The sequence below is a fragment of the Vipera ursinii genome (genome assembly GCF_947247035.1).
Source record: "Vipera ursinii genome assembly, chromosome: 9".
NCBI lineage: Eukaryota > Metazoa > Chordata > Lepidosauria > Squamata > Viperidae > Vipera > Vipera ursinii.
The window spans coordinates 23,290,448-23,311,373 of record NC_139523.1 but is presented as its reverse complement, the minus strand read 5'-3'; the positions used below and the strand labels follow the sequence as shown (position 1 = coordinate 23,311,373).

The window sequence follows — 20,926 nt, the reverse complement described above, 5'->3', positions numbered from 1 at the left end:
AACTTCTCGACAGTGAGGACAATCAACCAGTGGAACAACTTACCTCCAGACGTTGTGGGTGCTTCATCACTAGAGGTTTTTAAGAAGAGACTGGACAGTCGTTTGTCTGAATTGGTATAGAGTTTACTGCTTGAGCAGAGAGCTGGACAAGAAGACCCCCAAGATCCCTTCCAGCTCTATTCGGATTCTCCGATTCTCTCCACTCCCATGCTGGCTGGGGAATTCTGGAAGTTAAAGTCCACAGGTCTTAAAGTTGCCACGGTTGGAGACCCCAGGTCTACAAGATGCAAATCTTATGCCAAGTCCCTAAAGAGCTGGATGTTCTTTTGTTTATAGAGGCTGGAGGCTGGGCGAGCCCTTTACATTTTACAGTCTTTTTTTTTCCAAACTTAAGGGAGTCTTAAGTTGTTAAGCGAATTGTGCGTGGGTGTTCAGTGCATCTGGCTTCTCCCACGGACTTTTTTTTGTCAGAAGCCAAGAAAACCACGAATCCAGGAATTCATTTTGAAAGGGGTTCTTTAGAAGGGGTGCATGGCTCAATGGTTAAAAATGGATTTTACCCTTTCTCTTCTGGACTCTGCCTCTCCCTTCGTGCAGGTGCTTGCTGAAATGACTGAACTGCTCTCGTCAAGCGGAAACTATGGGGCGTATCGTCGGGCCTATGCCGATTGCAAGGACTTCAAAATCCCCATTGTGGGAGTCCACCTCAAGGACCTGGTGACCTTGCACGAAGCCCTCCCAGACCGTGTAGAGGGTGGACGTCTCAACCTGAGCAAGCTGCAGAGCCTCTATGAGCCAGTGTGGGAATTCCGGTTGCGGCAACGAACTCAGCCGCCCTTCGAAGCCAACAAGGACCTGGTGCATCTGCTGACCGTAAGAAAGACCCGTGGAGAACTCATGGAGACCTAGGAGGGTTGATGGTCAGGTGGCCCAATGGTGGACAAGTTCAAGGACGTCCTGTTGGCTGCCTTGAAAGGAAATCAACTGGAGTCAAAGTCAACCACTGTTCATCTGGCCCCATGTCTGGAGAATGTGGCCTTTTTCCCGCCAGCATTCATAGAGTCATTGGGCTAGAAGGGACTTTGGGGGTCTTCTACTCCAACTCTCTGACCAAGGCAGGAGACGTTATACCAGGAGGTCCCCAACTCCTGCTCCATGGATGGGCACCGGTCCGCAGCATGTCAGAAACCGGCCCACACAAACAAGCGAAGCCCTATCCAGGGGATGCAGGCAGCACACGAAACCAGGCCCCCTCTGATCCATGGAAAAGCCTCTCTCCACGGAACTGGTCCCTGGTGCCCAGAAGGTTGGGCCCCCCTGCCTTATACCATCCTGAATAAATGGTTGTCCGATATTTTTCTTAAAAATCTCCAGCAATAGAGTACCCCAAACTCCCGGAGGCAAACTATTCCATTGATGAATTGTTCCATCAGGAAATAGGCCTTTGCAGAAGTCCCTACCAGCACAGTGTGGCCTATCACATTATTATATTACTAATTTGTATTATGTATAAATAATAAATAGGGGAAGTGTAGAGGGTGGCAGGCCTTCACCCACTGCCTTTTGCTGGGATACGGCGCCCAACAACAGGCAAACACCTCTTCTACAGGCTTCTAACCTGTTGCTTAGAAACCTCTCCTCCAGGAGGAGAGTCTACAAGAGCTGCAGGGTTGCCTAGCAACCGCCTCCCACTACAGGCAAAGAGGGCCGGCCTAGTGGGTTGACTCAGTCATCCCAATGGCTGCACTATCTCTTGCCACAGAAATAGGGGCCTGGCAGTTGAAAAGATGGCCGGGTCTTATGTGTCCTAACCCAGATGCCTGGTTGCCTAGCAGCACCCAGTGTGGGCAGGACCGTGGAGCACGGTGATGCAAATGTGGCTTAGCAACCCAGGCAGGGTGAAGCATGACTACAGGCCTCCATGGGGAATCTTTGCAACCCTCAGTCAGGAGCCCAGTGTCCTCCAGAGCTGTTGGACTACAACTCCCATCTTTCCCACTCTATTTTTCACCAGGTGGACTAGGAAGGAAGGGAGTTTCAAGCCCGCCTGTCAAGATGGCACAGGCAGCAGTATCACGGGTTAAGACAAGGACTGTAGTGTTGTAATGTGGACAGACACACAGGAGGCTGTAGGAGGAAGTCACCCCGAACAACTCATCCAGGATGGGAGACGGGGACAAGATGTAGGAGAAAGATGGACTGGAACCACTCCGGCGGTAAAGCTGGCCTTGGGGTCCTGATCCACTCAAGGGGGCTGCCCCCTTGTCCATTATGGTCATCAGAATGTCAAAGGTTCTTGCCCAACACTCATGAAATTAGACATTAACAACCTCTATAGACTATGCAAAAGAGACAATCAACCATCCCATAAGAGAAAAAAGACTCCAGCACCTCTCCATCAGCAATCAGCACCCAGATCAGCATAGATTAATTCCAAGGTTAACTTCAGACCAACAATCAAGTAAGCAATACCCCAATCAAGAAACTGCCAAAGAGCCATTAGTAAAAACATCCAACCAAAAAATCCCCAAGACAGCCCTGTCCCGCATAGACAGGACACCAGAACATAAAGACAAGACACCAGAATATAAACTGAGAGCAAACAGCACTCCTTACTACCTCTAGCACTGATGATGTTCCCTAGTTGGGTCACGAAATGTCTGCAAGAAAGCAAGCAGGCTCAGGGAGCAGCAAGGACCCCCTCACTCGTGAGATTTTAGGGTCCATGGTTCGTTTCCATTGCCCTTAAGTGCCTTCTTGCCTTCCAGCTCTCCTTAGATCTCTACTACTCAGAGGAGGAAATCTACAGCCTCTCGTATTCTCGTGAACCTCGCTGCCGCAAACTGCTGGTAAGAGGAGGACAAGGGCCCGAGGAAGGACCACGTCTTCCCTGATATCCTGTTTCCTAAAGTTTTCTGCTCTCTTTCTCGCTTCCCAGCCGTCCACCCAATTCAAGCCCCCGGTGGTCGTGGAGTGGGCACCCAGAGTAGCCACCAAGCCGGACCGTCTTGGCATCAAGAAGCACGTCCAGCAGATGGTGGAGGTAGGACAATCAAAGCAATGGAGAACAGAGAACATATGGAGCTCAGGGTTGAGCTGTGGGGCCCTTGGTGCTTTCTGAGCTGGGTGGCTTTCTTGCAGATGTTTCATGATCCAACTAGGGAACATCATCAGTGCTAGAAGGGAGGGGGGTTTGTGAAGGAAGAGGTGGAAGAGGAGAAAGACTGTGGGGGTCTTTCGTGCCCTCTGAGCTTGGTGGTTTTCTTGCAGACCTTTCATGACCCAACTAGGGAACATCATCAGTGCTAGAAGGGAGGGGGGTTGGTGAGGAGGAGGAGGAGGAGGAGGAGGAGGAGGAGGAGGAGGAGGAGGACGACGACGACAGTGGGGTCCTTGGTGCCCTCTGAGCTTGGTGGTTTTCTTGCAGACCTTTCATGACCCAACTAGGGAACATCACCAGTGCTAAAAGGGACCGGAGTTGGCGAGGAGGAGGAGGAGGAGGAGGGTGACGGTGGGGTCCTTGGTGCCCTCTGAACTTGATGGTTTTCTTGCAGACGTTTCATGACCTAGATAGGTGACATCAGCTCTCTCTCAAACCCTATCTAGCACTGATGATGTGAGTTCTTTGTGGCAAGTCGGTGAGCCTGGCATTCAGCTTTTGCAGCCCTATGGCCTCAATTATTCCGCCCCCCCCCCCAGCGGCCAAGTCCAGTTCCCGCTTTTCCCCTCCCATTTCCACCCAGCCCCCCCTCCTTTTCTCTTAAAGGAAGATGCTCAAATCCGGCCACTCCAACCACATCCTCTTCTACAAATAAAACATGCTGCTGAAAACAAGGTTGTGCATGGCTAACGGAGAGAGTGACGGAGAGAGGAGAAAAGCAACACCATCCCTGGGCTTAATTCGTTTGCAGGGAGGGGTCCACATCCAACACCTTCCCCCCTGCTGTCTGGAGAATTCTGGGAGTTGAAGTCCACACAACCTTTACACTGTCCAGCTTGAGAAGCGCTACCTAAGAGTGTCAAATTAGCAGATGATGGTTTTAGATGCTCACATATAAGCCCAAGAGATCTACAGGAATGCCATTACAAATAGCATAGATGTTTGGGGTTATCTTTTATCAGATAACCTCAGCATTGCTAAAGAAGGAGTATTTAACCCTTCTTCTCTCTCTCTCTCTCATACTACAGTTCAGCTGTTCTTTGTATTTTCAAGAGCTGCAACTCTTTTGAAAATCACGGCAGGAGAAATAAGGAACTTTACTTGCAAGGCACCTACCGCTTTGCCTAGCCCTAGGAGATGTGTGGTGTGTGTGTTGAGAATCTACACTACGTATGCAGGACTGTGCCCCAATCTTGGTGATGGGGAGGGACTCGAGAACAGCATGTAGGTCCTGGGCTGGGGGAAAAAAGAGGATGTGGTGAGAAAAGAAATAGGGCAGGCCCAGAGTCGAAAGCTTCTTTCAGCCACCTTACAGACTCGTGATCACTTTTCGTGTTTAACCTGCTATGCGGAAATTGGCGTTAGCTGAAAAGTGCATTTTGCATGCATAAAAAGCATGCAATTTCTAGGAAACTGAGCCATCGCCCCTAAAGGGAAAATTAGAGGTAGCGCTTAACTTACAATCATTCGTTTAGTGCCTGTCTGAAGTGGAAACGCACTGGGGGGGGGAAAGCGACGTATCCCCATTTTTCACATTTACAACCGTGGCTGCGTCCCCATGGTCACTTGATCAAAATTAAGGTGCTTGGCAATCGGCACGTATTTATGTCAGTTGCACAGTCCTGGGGTCCTGGGGTCACCATTTGTAAACTTCCCAGCCAGCTCCTGACGAATATATTAGCAGAGAATGAACGCCACTCCCTTTGTAACACTGAGGATGTTACCTAGTTGGGTAATGAAACACCTGCAAGGAAACCACCCAGCGCAAAGATCACCGAGGACCCAACAGTCCTCCTCCTCCTCCTCCTTTCACAAACTCCCCTCCCCTTCTAGCACTGATGATGTTGCCTAGTGGGGTAATGAAACGTCCGCAAGAAAACCAAGATGAGAGAGACCACCGAGGGGCCGCACCGGTGAACCCTGATCTGTACGTGTTCTCCTCTATTAATAAATACTCTGCAGACTTTTTCCATCTCCATGGCTGCGATTGAAGCCTTCTCTCTTCTCTCCCCCCCCCGCCCCCAGTCCGTGTTCAAGAATTACGATCCTGACCAACGGGGTAGCATCTCTCACGAAGACTTCGAGAGCATTTCCATGAGTTTCCCTTTCTCCTTCTACGGCTTGGAAAGAGAACGGTAAGCACGGGGGTTGTGCGGAAAGGAAGCACTGCCAGGTTGTCGTAGAGTGGAAAGCTAGGGTGTCTCCTTGAAATCTGAGGCCCACCCGGATCTCCTGTGAGTACGGACAGTTGTTGACTCACAAGCATTTGTTCAAGGTGACCGCAGCCTTTGCGGTTGATGGAGCAGCTCCACGGTCATCTGGTCAAAATCTGGGCATTGGGCAACCCCCATGTGTTTGCAAGGGTCACCACCTCCTGGGGTCAGGGGATAGCTATTTTCGGACCTTCCCAGCCAGCTTCTGACAAGCAGAATCAAGAGGGGAAGCCCAGCTTCGCTTAACGGCCGCAAGATTCATCTCGCAACTGCGGAGATTTGCTTAATGGTGGCAAAAAAAGAGAGATAAAATTGGAGCGATTTGCTTAACAAACGTCTCCATTTCTGTCGCTAGGTGAGACAGTCGTTAAGTGAGTTTGGTCCCAGTTTACGACCTTTCTTGCCACAGCCGTTAAAGGAATCGCTGCAGGTGTTAAGTTAGCAACCCGGTGGTTAAGTGAATCTGGCTGTTCCCCTTTGGCTTTGCTTGTCGGAAGGTTGCAAAAGGGGGAATCACTTGATCCCGGGACGCAGCGACCGTCATAAATATCAATCAGTTGCCAAGTGTCTGAATTTTGATCACGTGATCATGGGGATGCTGCAACAGTGAGAGTAACAGAATTGGTAGGGACCTTGGAGGTCTTCTAGACCAATCCCCTGCTCAGGTGGGAAACCCTACACCACGGGTAGGCAACCTTGGCTCTTTTATGGACTTCAACTCCCAGAATTCCTGAGCCAGCCATGCTGAGGGGAAAGGGAGCCATGCTGGCTCAGGAATTCTGGGAGTTGAAGTCCACGAGTCATGAGGGGACCATAATTCCCCCATGCTGGCTCAGGAATTCTGGGAGTTGAAGTCCACGAGTCATAAAAGAGCCAAGGTGGCCTACCCCTGCCCTATACCATTTCAGACAAATGGTTGTCCAGTCTCTTCTTAAAAACCTCCAGGGTTGGAGCATTCACAGCTTCTGTGACAACTGGTCGCAAGTCCCTCTCTTCAGTGCCATCATAACCTTTGAACGGTCACTAAATGAATGGCCGTAAATCGAGGACTCTCTGTATTTAGCCAAGGTGGGCATGCCCGTTGATTCTCCGCCCTCTTCTTTCCAAGCTGCCCAGCAAACAGTAGGAAGGAAACATTTTGAAGGGAGGTTCGTTTCGCCGGGACCTGAAAACCTGGCTCTTTGAGTTATCTGGCCTGGACTGAGGGGTTTTAATGATTTTAAATTGTGATTTTAACTTTTGGGGGCTATACTTAATTTAAGTTTATTTTAATTTTATATTGTATTGTTTTTAAATTTTGCCCTGTAAACCGCCCTGAGTCCTTTGGGAAGAGGGCGGTATATAAACCGAACTAATAAATAAATAAATAAACAGCCCCAGACTCTTCCTGCCAGCCATAGCTTGGGGTCAGTAAACATCTCCACCAGCAAAAAAAATAAAATAAAATAAAATTGCTTTCTCCCACAGCCAGCCCCAGACTTCCCTCCTAAGGAACAGACAACCAAGCGCCACAGAGTTTACCCATCCCGACAAGTGATGGAACCAGGGGACAAGACAGGGCTTGTTAAGGATGACCTAGCCCTGCCTTACTCCAGGAAGAGGGGCATGCCGCATCGTGGAGATAGGACAGAAAGCAAGAGGTCGCCAAGGCGTTCTGTGTTTGGGATAGCCAATTGCGTTTTGCAAAAAAAATTTTTTTTAAAAAAAAATGTTTTTAAAATAGGGAGAGACGCTTTGCAAGAATAAGATTGCGGTATAAGAATCAGTGGGTGTTGGCATCAAGTATGCTTTCACATGTGGTTTCTAGGAGCTTATGAATACTAGATAGAAAATAACCCTTGGCCTAAAAAAACATACAATTCAGGATGGTAGCGACCAGCTATACCCAAAAGCATCTATGTGGTGCTCCATTTAAATTAGGGTTTTTCTAACATGGCAACGTTAAGAGGCGTGGACTTCAGCTCCTCAGAACTCTTCAGCCAGCTTTCAAGCTAAGGCGGGACTAGAACTCACCGTCACCTGGTGATTGGCCCAAAGTCACCCAGTTGGCTTTCATATCTGGGGCGGGACTAGAATTCATTCTCTCCTATTGATTGGCCCAAAGAACATTCATGCCTAAGGTGGAACTAGAACTCGCCATCTCCTAGATTGGCTCAAAGTCACCTAGTTGGCTTTCATATTTAATGCGGGACTGGAGCTCACTGTCTCCTGGTGATTGGCCTATATAGTCACCCAACTGGCTTTCATGGCCAAGGTGGGACTAGAACTCACAGACACCCAGTTTCTCACCTCAACCACTAAACCAAACTGTCTCTCTCTTTATCGCAGGAAAGGAACCTGGAGTCGAGAAGACCTTTCGGGGTATTTCATGAGGGCCTGCGCCATCTTCTCTAAGCTGGGCCTTGGGTGCCTGCACGATTTCCAAGAGGTCAGCTTTAAGAAACCCACCTTCTGCGACCACTGCAGTGGCTTTGTGAGTTTACGCACCTTTCCTGATAAACAACCCCCCCCCCAATTTTGCACTGGCAGAAATGACTGCTGGAAACGTAACATCAGAGATGTTTTTGCACAACTTACAAATAAAGACAACCGAAGGGGTTGCCCAGAGTTGGCACCTATGCCCAAAGCCAGTAGTGATAGAAAGGAAATTTCGCAGCTAGACTCTGTCCTCCTCGTCCTCCTCCGAGTTGGAAGGGACCTTGGAGGTCTTCTAGTCCAACCTTCTGCTCAAGCAGGAAACCCTATACCATTCAGAAAATGGCTGTCCAGTCTCTTCCTAAAAACCTCCAGTGTTGGAGCACCCACGACTTCTGGAGGCAGGTTGTTCCACTGGTTAACTGTTCTCAATGTCAGGAAATTTCTCCTTAGTAGTAGGTTGCTTCCCTCTTTGATTACTTTCCATCCAGTTTGTTGTCCTGCCTTCAGGTGCTTTGGAGAATACCTTGACTCCCTCTTCTTTGGAGCAGCTCCTTAAATATCGGAAGACTGCTATCACGTCACACCTAGTCCCTTCTCTTCACTAGACTAGACATACCCAATTCCTCCAACCGTTCATATGCTTTAGCCTCCATATTTCAGCAGTTCCCTCCAGAACTCTCAGCCCTGCTAGTCTCTCAGCCTTCAAGGGCCTCCATCAGGACTAGGAACATACTATTTTTTTTAAAAGAAAAAGAGTGATTTGAGGCCAGAGTATCTTCAAGGATGCTTTATTCCCATTTTCTAGCCGCCCTGCATATGCACAAGCTGTTCTAAAACATTGCTCCCCAAGCTTAGCCAGTTAAGAGATGTGGACCTCAACTCCCAGAATTCCCCAGCCATAACCCTAACCCTGTTGGAAGCTGGGGACTGCAAAGAACTAAAAAAACAATAAAGGAAAGCTCTCAAATCAAGATGTAATATTTGAGACGGGTCTAGTCCAACCTTCTGCTCAAGCAGGAAACCCTATACCAGGGGTCGGCAACCTCGGCTCTTTTATGACTCGTGGACTTCAACTCCCAGAATTCCTGAGCCAGCTATGCTGGCTCAGGAATTCTGGGAGTTGAAGTCCACGAGTCATAAAAGAGCCGAGGTTGCCGACCCCTGCCCTATACCATTCAGAAAATGGCTGTCCAGTCTCTTCCTAAAAACCTCCAGTGTTGGAGCACCCCCCGACTTCTGGAGGCAAGTCGTTCCACTGACTAATTGGGAAGTGAAGCGACAAAGAAGTCGAATGAACATAAAAACAGACGAGATTTGTTGTCATTTTTCACTGCGGGCACAATGGCAGACATTAAAATAGTGCAAGAATGGGCTGGGGATGCTCTGGGAGCTGTTTGCATCCTCCAGATGTGGTCTCCAGCGGTTCTTGCAACTGAAACTGACCCCCCCACCTTTTTTTTTTCTTCCTTTCCTGTTGTAGCTATGGGGAATGTCCAAGCAGGGATACAGATGTAGGGGTGAGTACGCCCTCTGCTGGGCTCTGCGGGGCAGTACAACTGCTTTTCTGAATCCCAGGAAGTGGGAAACCCCCCCCCCAAAAAAATTGGGACAGCTGCAAATAGGTGTAAAAAAGGGGTTAGGGTTAGCAAATACCCCCCCCCACACACACACACACATCCTTCTAGCACTGATGATGTGACCTAGTTTGGTAATGAAACGTCTGCCAGAAAACAACCGAGCTCAAAAGCGCCCAGGACACTATATTAAGCTGGAGAATAACGCTCACAATAACTAAAATTCATCTTCACTCACTATCAACACAAGGAAATTGTCAGCCGCTGTCCCAATGAAGCCGTAGAGGCTGACACGAGCTTGTAGTTTTATAGAAGCAAATCCAAATTTAAGATATGCACCCAACTAGACAGTCAGTCAAACAGGAGCCTCCTGAGGTAAATCAACCCCGCGGGTAAATCGTGAGGTAAATTACAAAGCACACCCAGGGGAAAAATGTGCTTGTGGGGGAGAAAGCGAAACACCTCCTTTTTTACACTCTGTTACCAATTCGCCAACCCCACTGCTCCAGTTCCTAAATTTAAGTATCTTAACTGAAATTATTATTAAGTGTGCTTCTGACTTCACCGGCTCCTGGTTTGGAGTTTGATTCTTCACATTCCTGCTTCGGGAGGGGGGGGGAAGTACACAGGGGTAGGCCACCTTGGCTCTTTTATGACTCCTGGACTTCAACTCCCAGAATTCCTGAGCCAGCCTGGCTCAAGCATGGAAACCTCTCCCTTTCCCCTCAGCATGGCTGGCTCAGGAATTCTGGGAGTTGAAGTCCACGAGTCATAAAAGAGCCAAGGTGGCCTACCCCTGACTTAGGCAGTTCTTTAGTGCTGAAGCAATAAAAGTGCCTTGACCCAGTCCTATGGGTGTTGTAGTATCAGGCTGGAGAAGATGGGGGGGCGGGGCAGGAGCCATTGGGGCGAGGCTTCATCTTTTCACTTCTTTGACTTAAAGCCTTTTGCGGGTGGTGTTTTTTTTTTTTTGGTTATCCTCTCCAGATTGTTCCATGATCTGTCACAAACACTGCAAGAATCAGGTGGAGTTGGAGTGTCAAAGTCACCACTTCCTTTCTTCCTCTTCCTCCTCCTCCTCCTCCGACAGCACCCCACGCAGAGCCACGCTGGCCACGAATCACCATCCCAGCTTTGGTAATGTGGGTTGTTGAGGGTTAAAAAAGTAAAACAAAAACAAAACATGCACAACCACATTGCTTAGTTGATGGAGATTCTTCTCCCAACTTATGATCCTTAAGCCGAGGTTTACCTGCACAGGTAATCCTGGACTGCCAACCGTTCGCTTAGCGAGGGTTCGAAGTTGCAATGGCACTGAAAAAAAGTGACTCACGACCATTGCACCATCTCCCGAGTCGCATCAAAATCTGCCCGTTTAGCAACTGGCATGTGTGTTAGCACACTTGCATTGTCCTGAGGTCATGTGATCCCCTTTTGCGACCTTCGGACAAGCAAAGTCAATGGGGAAGAAGCTGGATTCCCTTAACAATGTCCAGGTTATTGACTTAGCAACTGCAATGATTCAGTTAACAACTCTGGCAAAGAAAAGGGGCAGAACTCGGTTAACAATTGTCTTGCTTAGCAATGGAAATTTTGGGCTCAGTTGTGGTTGTTGAGAGCTCTGGTGGCGCACTGGTTAGAATGCAGTAGTGCAGGCTAATTCTGCTGACTACCCACTGCCTACAGTTCGGCAGTTCGATCCTGACCGGCTCAAGGTTGACTCAGCCTTCCATCCTTCTGAGGTCGGTAAAATGAGGACCCGGATTGTTGGAGGGCAATATGCTGACTTTGTAAACCGCTTAGAGAGGGCTGTAAAGCACCATGAAGCGGTATATAAGTCTAAGTACCCTTCCTTCCTTCCCAGTGGTTAGAATGCAGTATTGCAGGCTGACTCTGCCCGCTGCCAGGAGTTCAATCCTGACTGGCTCAAGGTTGACTGAGCCTTCCATCCTTCTGAGATCGGTCAAATGAGGACCCAGATTTTTTTTGGGGGGGCAACAGGCTGACTCTGTAAACCATTTAGAGAGGGCTATAAAGCACCGTGGAGTGGTATATAAGTCTAAGTGGCTACTGCTACCTGCAGTATCCCATCCCAGGTTATCACAGCCTGAAGATGAACCACTTCAAAAGTCACCTGGCCAAAGAGGCAAGGATCACCCCAAGAGCATCTCCCGTCTCTGAGATCTGGACTGACTATTCTGTGGCTAACCCGGCCTCTTTCTTTCACCTTGCAGGCTCAGAGGAAGAAATGTTTCTCTTCCCACCAAGGTGGGAGCAGGGCAAGAGTCCCATGTTCTCGTTGTCAACTAGCCCGGGCAACCGGCTGGTCAAACATGCCTCCACCCAGACCGAGCAGGCTGGCCCAGCAGCTGAAGAGCAGGAGGAACAGCTGGCGGATGGTTGCAACGAAACTCAGAAGCAGCTCCTGGAACTGGTGAAAGAGCTGGAAAAGGTGAGGAGATGGACAAGGGAAATCATTGTGGAACTCATTGTTTCTCAACCCCCAGGCATTTTAAAAGGTGTGGACTTCACCTCCCAGAATTCCCTAGCCTGTTTGCGATGTCTTACAGGATCATGAACACATTTTACGACAGCTTGGTCGAAAATAGGCATTTACTGGCCAAAACTGGCCCCTTAAGAGAACCACTGGCTTGTTTAACAACCGTGGCATTGTGTATGTCCACCTCAAAAAGAGCTTGTGAAATTGGGCGATTCAGCTTCTGACAGTCATGACTTATGACCAGGCTACATTATAACTGTAAGTCAAGGACTACCTGTATCTTGATTGACAAATGCCTATATATCCTACCAATAAAGGAGAACATTTGTAGCTCAGGGTTGACATGAGGGGTGCTTGGTGCTCTCTGAGCTTGGCTGTTTTCTTGCAGACGTTCCATGACCCAACTAGGTAACAGCATCAGTGCCAGGAAGGCTGTGGGCTTTGCTCTTATTTTTATAGACTAGTAGCATGCCCTGTCAGCGTTGGTGGGAGTGGCCTTGAAGGGTCTTTGGTTTGGACCATTTACTGTTAACCTTGTTTGGCAATTCTTTCATTGAGGTATTAAGAAATACTGTTTACTTCTTGTTTATAGGAAGTAAACAATACCCCAATCAAGGAACTGCCAAACAAGCTAACAGTAAACGACAGCCTAATCAAGGAGCCAACGAGAACACTCCCACTAACACCGACAGGGCAAGCTGCTCGTGTGTGTGTGTGTGTGTGTGTGTGTATACATACACACACACACACACACACAAAACAGTATATGAAAACTAGCATATAAAAATAAGAGCCAACCCCACTCCCTTTGATGATGTAGCCTAGTTGGAGTAATAGCAGTAGCACTTAGCCCTTAGACTTATATACCGCTTCACGGTGCTTGACAGCCCTAAGTGGGTTACACAGTCAGCCTCTTGCCCCCAACAACCTGGGTCCTTATTTTAGTGACATCGGAAGGATGGAAGGCTGACTCAATCTTGAGCCGGTCAGGAGGAGCCAGTCAGAACTGCTGGCAGTGGGCAGAGTCAGCCTGCAATACTGTATTCTAACCACTGGGAAGGAAAGGAAAGGAAAGGAAAGGGAAGGGAAGGGAAGGGAAGGGAAGGGAAGGGAAGGGAAGGGAAGGAAAGGAAAGGAAAGGAAAGGAAAGGAAAGGAAAGGAAAGGAAAGGAAAGGAAAGGATGGGAAAGGAAGGGAAAGGAAAGGAAAGGAAAGGAAAGGAAAGGAAAGGAAAGGAAAGGAAAGGAAAGGAAAGGAAAGGAAAGGAAAGGAAAGGAAAGGAAAGGAAAGGAAAGGAAAGGAAGAAGGGCACTCAGACTTATATACCGCTTCACGGTGCTTTACAAACCTCTCAAAGCGATTTACAGAATCAGCTTCCAACAATCAGGGTCCTCATTTTACGGACTTCAGAAGGCTGAGTCAACCTTGTAATAAAACATCTTCAAGAAAACCACCAAGCTCAGGGAACACAGGGGGGGGGGCGGCGCTACCTGTCAGCCTCCCATCACCCTGAGCGAAGATATCATTGGTTCTTCTCTAAACGGCTCTCTCTGACCTGCAGGAACGGGACAGGCTGGTCACCGCCAACCAGTGTCTTCAGAACCGCTACACACAGCTGGAGGCTGAGAACAGGCGGCTCCTGAAAGCCAGCAGCCCGGGATCCCTGTATGAAATCGACCCCCGGTTTATCTGAAACCAGCTCTTCCGGTCGCTCCTCTGCTGCTGCTGCAAACTCTAGTAATTAAGAGAGCTTTCCTGGCATGCAAGCCTTGGGCTTTGAAGTGCCGGAGATCAGGAGAAGAGACTGGCGGAGGAAGCTGAAAAATTAAAAAGGCAAGAAAAAGGAAAAACTGGGAGCTGGGAATAGATGCTGTCCGAGCGGTTTCTGTTGAATTTCCACTTGAGGACCTTTCCTGTGAACAACCTTTGCAGTCCTAGGAGGAACAGCGCGAATCTGCCCCCTTGACTGTGCAGCTTCAGATTTGTATTTATTTATTATGTATTTTTAAAAAAAAAAAAACACCAAAGTACGCGCTGCCCCATTTTATGGCTCTGGCAGTTTTGGGGATTTGTGAATCCACAACTCACAAGAATTGATACCAGTGGCATTAATATTCCTAACCTAAAAAGTAACCTGTTGGAATGTCCCTGAGAAATCTCACAAGGTGAAGAAGGCAAGCTTCGAGTCCAATGTGAAACGGCAAAAAACAAAACCTCGCCATGAGGGGAGGACCGCCTGCAGCTTTAGGAGGGATGGACTTAAACTCCCAGAATTCCCCAGCCAGCATGCTTTTAAGATGGGTGGACTTCAGATCCCAGAATTCCCCCGCCTGAAATCCTACACAACCAACCAGAAGGCAGAAAAATAAAAAGTTTTATTTTGAACAGGATCTTTACACAGCAAGAGTTTGGGTTGAGTGAGAACAGTTAACTATCAGCGCTGCGCTAGTGATCCCAGAATGCTAAATTTCAACTGTGTCTATTTGTCCCATCCTTAAACAATACCTGACAGCCCCCGCCCCCCTGCTTTTTGTTAAATACAAAAGGCCCCTGGGCCATCCTCACATGTGATCATTTTGGGTCTCCCAGATCTCCCACAATTCCCTTATTGCCCAGCCAGGGGAACTGGCAGATATGCTGACTGGACATTAAGAAAGTTCTAGTCATCCTCCTCTAAAAAAGCCTCAGGTTAAAGAAAAGAAAAAAAAACAACCCCCACCCCAAGATAATCAACAAGGAGAAAAGAGGTACTTTCCCCTCCAACCATAGCTCCCACCCCAGCAATATTTTATGCATTTCTGCTTCTGAATTAACAGATACCCAGTTTGGAATCTTTTAATTTTTTTTTACAGTAGAAATCTAGATCAAAGCCCATTGAACTTATCCTTTTTTTCCTCAGCTATGCACCCCGTTCCAAGACGTGTAGAGTGACATTTTCTTTGGGGGAAATTAACTCCAAACACAAAATACCGACTTTGGGTTTCAAAAAGCCAGCAGCGCATGCTTAGCAGCTTCCAAAACTTTAAAGCAACCGAGCTGGTACGGCACGTAGCCTCTCGTCCCTGACCTTCCCCATATATTAGGAGAATTACGCTTCTCCTAAAGTCAGCATAGTCTTTGGATTATGGGAGCTGGCTTATAAAGAGCCACATCCTTAGTTAAAGCTGCCTTGGCTCCATGCTGGAGAAAGGCAAGATTGAGGATTGGACACTTTCAGTGAGAATCTGTGGCTTCTTTCATTTCATTTTTCTGGCCAGGCCAACCCACAGTAGCCAGTTTAATACCCTCTTCTTCATTTCTTCTTTTTCTTGCCCCGTTTAGCCCAGCGTTGGCCGCCTCCACCACCACCTCCGTCTCTCCTCTTCTCCCAGGTGGGCATGGGGGGCTCAATTTCGTTTGGACGTCCTCCCCGGTCTGGCACACTGCCAGTCATCAACACCTGTGGGAGGGAGGGAGGGAGGGAGGGAGGGAGGGAGGGAGGGAGGGAGGGAGAGGATACTAGCATCCTCCCTCCTCTGCCTCTCCACTCTAAGATTCCTTTGGAGGCAAAGCTGCAAATGTAAAGTCAGGGTTTCCCTATGCCAACCATAGTCGGCTGAGTAAACAGCATGACCTGGCATTGGGGGATGGGCTAAGCTTGAAGAGCTTGAAACCCCCTCAGGGTTCTCCTCCACCCGGCTCCAGCTGCTGGTCACCCAGATGTCCCCTCCAGCTCATACCTTGTTGACAGCACAACTGGTTTTGCTCCGCAGGGCACCGCTGCTGGTCTTCATGATACGAGAAAAGTCCTCCCGGGCAGCCAGCAGGTGGGCAAGGCAGAGCGGGGTATCTTCCGGCAAAGACTGCCGCAAGGGGTGGAAGGCTTTGGACATGGCTGTGCTTCGGTCCTAGCCAGGACAAGAGATGAGAAACACAACAAGAATCCTGAGACAGTTGTGTCCCTCTTCCCCAACTCGTTTGGTCTAGTGGTTAAGGCACTAGGCTAGAAAGCAGGAGACGGTGAGTTCTAGTCCTGCCTTAGACACGAAAATTGCCTGGGTGACTTTGGGCCAATCACCAGGAGACGGTGAGTTCTAGTCCTGCCTTAAGATATGAAAACTGGCTGCGTGACTTTGAGCCAATCACCAGGAGACGGTGAGTTCTAGTCCTGCCTTAGACATGAAAGTTGCCTGGGTGACTTTGAGCCAATCACCAGGAGACGGTGAGTTCTAGACCTGCCTTAGACATGAAAATTGCCTGCGTGACTTTGGGCCAATCACCAGGAGATGGTGAGTTCTAGTCCTGCCTTAGCTATGAAAGCCGGCTGGATGACTTTGAGCCAATCACCGGGAGATGGTGAGTTCTAGTCCTGGTCATGAAAGCCGGCTGGGTGACTTTGAGCTAGTCTTTCTCCCTCAGCACCTCACAGGATTGTTGCTGTAGGGAAAATAGGACAGCGGGTTGGATACATTCACCCTCTTGAGTTATTAAAAAATAATAAATGAGGGCTATCAATCGATCAGTCAGTCACGGAATGAAATCAATGCTGCTAACACAACAGCTTCACTCTACCTTGGCCCTCTCAGACCAGTGGAAGGAGGCAATGGTCACGTCGAAACGGGTGAGCATCATGTGTCTTCGGCACAGGTATTCGGCCCCCAGCACTCGGCGAATCTCCTCCAGCGCTTTCTGGCATTTCAAGGAGAGCGAAGCGGAAAGCAGAGATGCTGAAGCTCCACCGGCGCCAGACCAAAACCCCCCCACACACACACACATACCCCTCCTCCTCTGCCGCAAACACAAGGCCCCTCCTACCCATTGCTCAGAGGTCAAGGGGGCCTTCAGGAGCGGTGCCGGCCACTGGGACTGGGGCGCCTGTGCGGCGATTGCTCCTGAAATCTGAAGGAAGCATGGAGTTAGCTTTCAAAGAGAAAAAGGCAGATGACACCACAATTATTAACACAATCAAGTGTTAAGGCCGCAGGTGGAATACAGCACTCTGCGGGAGACTGACAAACCAAGCATTTGTCGCATCTGGACACCCTGCCCCCCAACAATCTGAGGTCCTCATTTGACCAACCTGGGAAGGAGGGAAGGCTGAGTCAAGCTGGAGAGCCGTCAGGATCGAACTCCTGGCTGTGGGCAGAGTCAGCCTGCAACTCTGCGTTCTAACCACTGCGTCGCCAGGGCTCGTAAGCGCGAGGACCAGTCACAAACCACCTTTTTCAGAATGACAGGCGCTGGAAGGGACCTCCGAGGTCTTCTAGTCCAACCGTCTGTTCAGGCAGGAAACCCTACACCAGGGGTCTGCGACCTTGACAACTTTGAAGACTGGTGGACTTCAGTTCCCAGAATTCCTCAGCCAGCACAGCTGGCTGAGGAATTCTGGAAGCTGAAGTCCACCAGTCTTCAAAGTTGTCAAGGTCGCAGACCCCTGCCCTATACCATTCCAGACAAATACTGTCCTTACAAATCTCCAGTGTTGGCAGGACCCACAACTCAACCCATCCATTTTCAGCACCATTGTCACTTCAGTCGCTGAACGGATGTCCGTACGTCGAGGACTACTGGTATACCCCCTCCCTCGTCTCGGCAAGCAGCTGGGCCTCTTCCGGCCTTTCGACATGGAAAAGGACAGAGGCTGAACTGCTCCTCCCGGGACCCCACCTGCCCAGCCCAGGTCTGCCTGCCCCTTCAGTCCCACCTGGGATCCAATGTCCTCCATAACCTGAGCCACACAGGACGCTGGGTCTGGCTGAGGCATCCCCAGGGCTTGGCAGATCTGATGGAGTTCTCGCAAGGCTTCGCTATTTTTCTCGACTTGCTTTGCTGACTGGACCTTTTTCCTGGCCTGGAGCCGGGCAGCCAGGAGCTCCGAGCTCAAAAAATCTGGAATGGAAGGAAGCAGGAGGGGGAAGAAAAAAGATGGACACAGGCCAGTCAAGGCCTCGGTTCTCGGCAGCACCTAGTATTCAGAATAGTGGAGTCCTTGGTGCTCTCTGAGCTTGGCGGCTTTCCTGCAGACGTTTCATTACCCAACAAGGTAACATCATCAGAGTTAGAGGGAAGGGGGGTTTAGGGAGGGGGGGGAGGGGGAGGACTTTGAGGTCCTTTTGGTCTCTTGAGCTTGGCGGGGTTTTTTGCAGACGTTTTATTACCCAACTAGGTAACATCATCAGTGCAAGGAGGAGGCAAGATAATCTTTGTCATTTTTTACTGTGGGCACAACGGCACACTTTAAAAATGAAATTTAGTTGCCTGCTCTCAAAGTGAAACACATACATGACACACACCTAAAACATACTATATACAACATATGTAGAGGAGGAGGACTATGGCACCCTTGATGCTCTCTGAGCTTGGCTGTTTTCTTGCAGACATTTTATTGCCCAACTAGGTAACTTCATCAACGTTAGAAGGGTGTGGGTTTGTTCTTACTCAGTATTCAGAATACTCGTTTCCTTTCCCAAAACTCGCAAACCTTGAGATCCCAATTGTAACCCCTCTGTGTGTATTAAACTGTCAAGAAACTAGGCAATTACAACCAGCCATTCGAGGCAGCAGCTGTATAGAATAAGGGCAGGAAATTCAACTTGTAGTTTGGAAGTCCTGGTGGACGGCCTGCTGCCTTGTCTGCTTGGAGCCACTTGGGTTGAAATTCACCAACCACGGCTAAGCCAGCTATGGCGTAGTGCAGTGCACCAATTCTGTCAATCTCTCTCGACTTACACAGAAGCTGCAGGCGGTTGTCTCGGGTGCCGAGTCTCGCCATGAGGTCCCCTGTGGTCAGTGAAGGATACGGGCAATGCAGCTCACCGAGGAGGCCACTGATTTCGATCTGAAACGTCTCTGCATCCTCAGGTCCTGATAGGGTGAAATAGAGTTTTATAGAATCAGAGACTCGGTCATCCAGGTCATAGCTGTCCGAAAGGTGCTTTTTCACGAGGCAACTGGACTTTCTCGTTTTTCTTTGAAGAAACTTCTTGACGAGAAACGGAACGTCTTCAAAAAAAACCCCAAGAAAGTCCCGTTGCCTCGTGAAAAAGCATCTTTGGGATCAGAATGATTTATTATTATTATTTTTAAAAAAGATTCCTATCACCTCCCCTTCAGCCTCTGCTCACTCTTCACCTTTCTGTGTTGTTCATCTGTAGCTTTTCCATCTTCCATCCGCTTCCATCCCTTCTTCCTCTTCCCTCCCCCTTCCTTCCTTCCCACCTTCCTTCTTCTCCTTCCTTTCCACCTGCCTTCTTTCCTCCTCTTCTCCCCTCCCGCCCCTCCCCCTTCCCATATTCTTTGTATTCTCAGTTCTTTCACATGATCTAGAGCAGTCAGATTTGTTCCTCCCCGTACCTTGAGACATATTCCCAAGTCCCATCTCCGCAAAGCCCGATGCCCTGATGGAAACCGCCCTTCCCCTCTCACAAAGGCCAAGAACTTACCCTGCACCGGGGTAACATCCTCCTCCAGCTGACAAAGAGTTCGGAGCTCTGAAACCAGCCAGGAGCAGAGCGTCATGAACTGAGGGCTGGAGACACCAGCTTCAGCCACCTGGGTGAAGGTTTTTATTGATGGAAATCTACAAATAACGATAGTAACGAAGCAAAGACAATACCGATAGTCATAGGCGCCTTGGGTACAATCCCCAAACAACTGGAGCATCACTTGAGCATCGCTGGCACTGGCAAAATTGGCACCAGTCCATTACAAAAGGCAGTTTTACTTGGAGGTTACTCTATGTTTCGACTGGATCGGGCATTTTTGTCCACTTCTCGAGTCTTTCCCAAGGACCTGGGTGAGGGAGATATTGTCTGATGGTCTTGAAGGTCTCCTCACAAGACGTAAGTTGTTCCGGTTAAAGCTGCCTTTTGCAATTGACTGACAGTGACTTGGGTCAATGCCGATGAGGTTCAAGTCGTGCTCCAGATGTTCTGGGATTGCAACCAAAGCACCTCTTCTCTTGGTACAATCTTTGCTTTTCTTCTGCCATAGTTGTTCTACATCAGGGGTGTCAAACTGCCGGCCCGCGGGCTGGATGCATCACAGCGAAACCGCGCCCACCCCATTGCCGGCAATGGCAAAAAAGTCACGATATGTCGCGACACGTCACATGACGTTGCGAGTTTGACACCCCTGATCTACATCTATTTGCAGGTCTTTTGCACTTTGTGATTTTTTTCGACAGGTCTTTGTCATCTCTTCTGCTGTCCCTAGGCCCGCTATCCAGCTGTTCTTGTCTTTCTTATTGACAATCGTTACCGTAATTATTATTAGCGCTAGAGTGCAAACCACAACCTCCTTGGCACTGGTGAGCTGGGGAATGAAGCAACCGAAAGTCACCCATCCAGCTCAGAGACCACTCATAAATCCTTGAATAACAGGATAACAACAGACTTGGAAGGGATCTTGGAGGTCATCTAGTCCAACCCCCCTGGCTGTCCAGTCTTCTTAAAGGCTTCCAGTGTTGGAGCACATTCACAGCTTCTGGAGGCAAGTCGCTCCACTGATTAATTGTTCTCCCTGTCGGAAAGTTTCTCCTTAGTTCTAGGTTGCTTCTCCCCTTGGTTGGTTCCTATCCGTTGCTTCTTCTCCTGCCTTCAGGGGCTTTGGAGAAGAGCCTGACTCCCTGGCTGAGTGGGCCTCCTGTCCAGAGGCTTCTGTGGCCTGCCGGGGCCTGAGCGTCGGGCCTTCCCGGGCAGAAGAGTCCAAGAGCTCCCTCGCCACCTCCTGCCCGCACAGGGCTCCTTCTGCAACCTTCCTCTACAACAGGGGTCTTCAAACTTGGCCCTTTTATGACTTGTGGACTTCAACTCCCAGAATTCCTCAGCCAGCTTTGCTGGCTGAGGAATTCTGGGAGTTGAAGTCCACAAGTCATAAAAGGGCCAAGTTTGAAGACCCCTGCTCTACAACAACCCTGCGAGGTAGGCCAGGCCGAGAAGGGAAGGCGGGAGCAGAGCCCCCCCCCCCGGAATCCTTCACCGGAAGCCCCCCCACCCCACCCCGCCCCCGCTCACCCCGGGACGCTTTCCAGCTCCATCTCTCCGCTGGAATCCCCACCTCGCCCAGACCGCTGGTCTCTCGA

At 49.4% G+C, this 20,926-nt stretch overlaps 2 protein-coding genes across 2 annotated transcripts in view; one reads left to right on the top strand and one right to left on the bottom strand.

The window, feature by feature from the left end:
* The window catches only part of RASGRP4 (RAS guanyl releasing protein 4), a 26,053-nt gene extending 11,798 nt beyond the window's left edge, over positions 1-14,255 (top strand). The window contains exons 9-17 of the mRNA XM_083369447.1: positions 598-873; positions 2,769-2,849; positions 2,939-3,043; positions 5,186-5,295; positions 7,702-7,846; positions 9,272-9,308; positions 10,353-10,502; positions 11,600-11,817; positions 13,427-14,255. Coding sequence (XP_083225573.1) covers positions 598-873; positions 2,769-2,849; positions 2,939-3,043; positions 5,186-5,295; positions 7,702-7,846; positions 9,272-9,308; positions 10,353-10,502; positions 11,600-11,817; positions 13,427-13,558 — 1,254 coding nt within the window. The 3' untranslated portion in view covers positions 13,559-14,255. The remainder of the gene's footprint in view (positions 1-597; positions 874-2,768; positions 2,850-2,938; positions 3,044-5,185; positions 5,296-7,701; positions 7,847-9,271; positions 9,309-10,352; positions 10,503-11,599; positions 11,818-13,426) is intronic.
* Positions 14,222-20,926, bottom strand: FAM98C (family with sequence similarity 98 member C). Its single transcript, XM_083369441.1, has 8 exons — positions 20,859-20,926; positions 19,287-19,423; positions 18,574-18,708; positions 17,549-17,733; positions 16,660-16,743; positions 16,417-16,533; positions 15,585-15,752; positions 14,222-15,304 (listed from the first exon to the last, which is right to left on the bottom strand). Exons 1-8 carry the CDS (start codon positions 20,879-20,881, stop codon positions 15,158-15,160), a joined length of 996 nt encoding a protein of 331 aa, XP_083225567.1. The 5' UTR covers positions 20,882-20,926; the 3' UTR covers positions 14,222-15,157.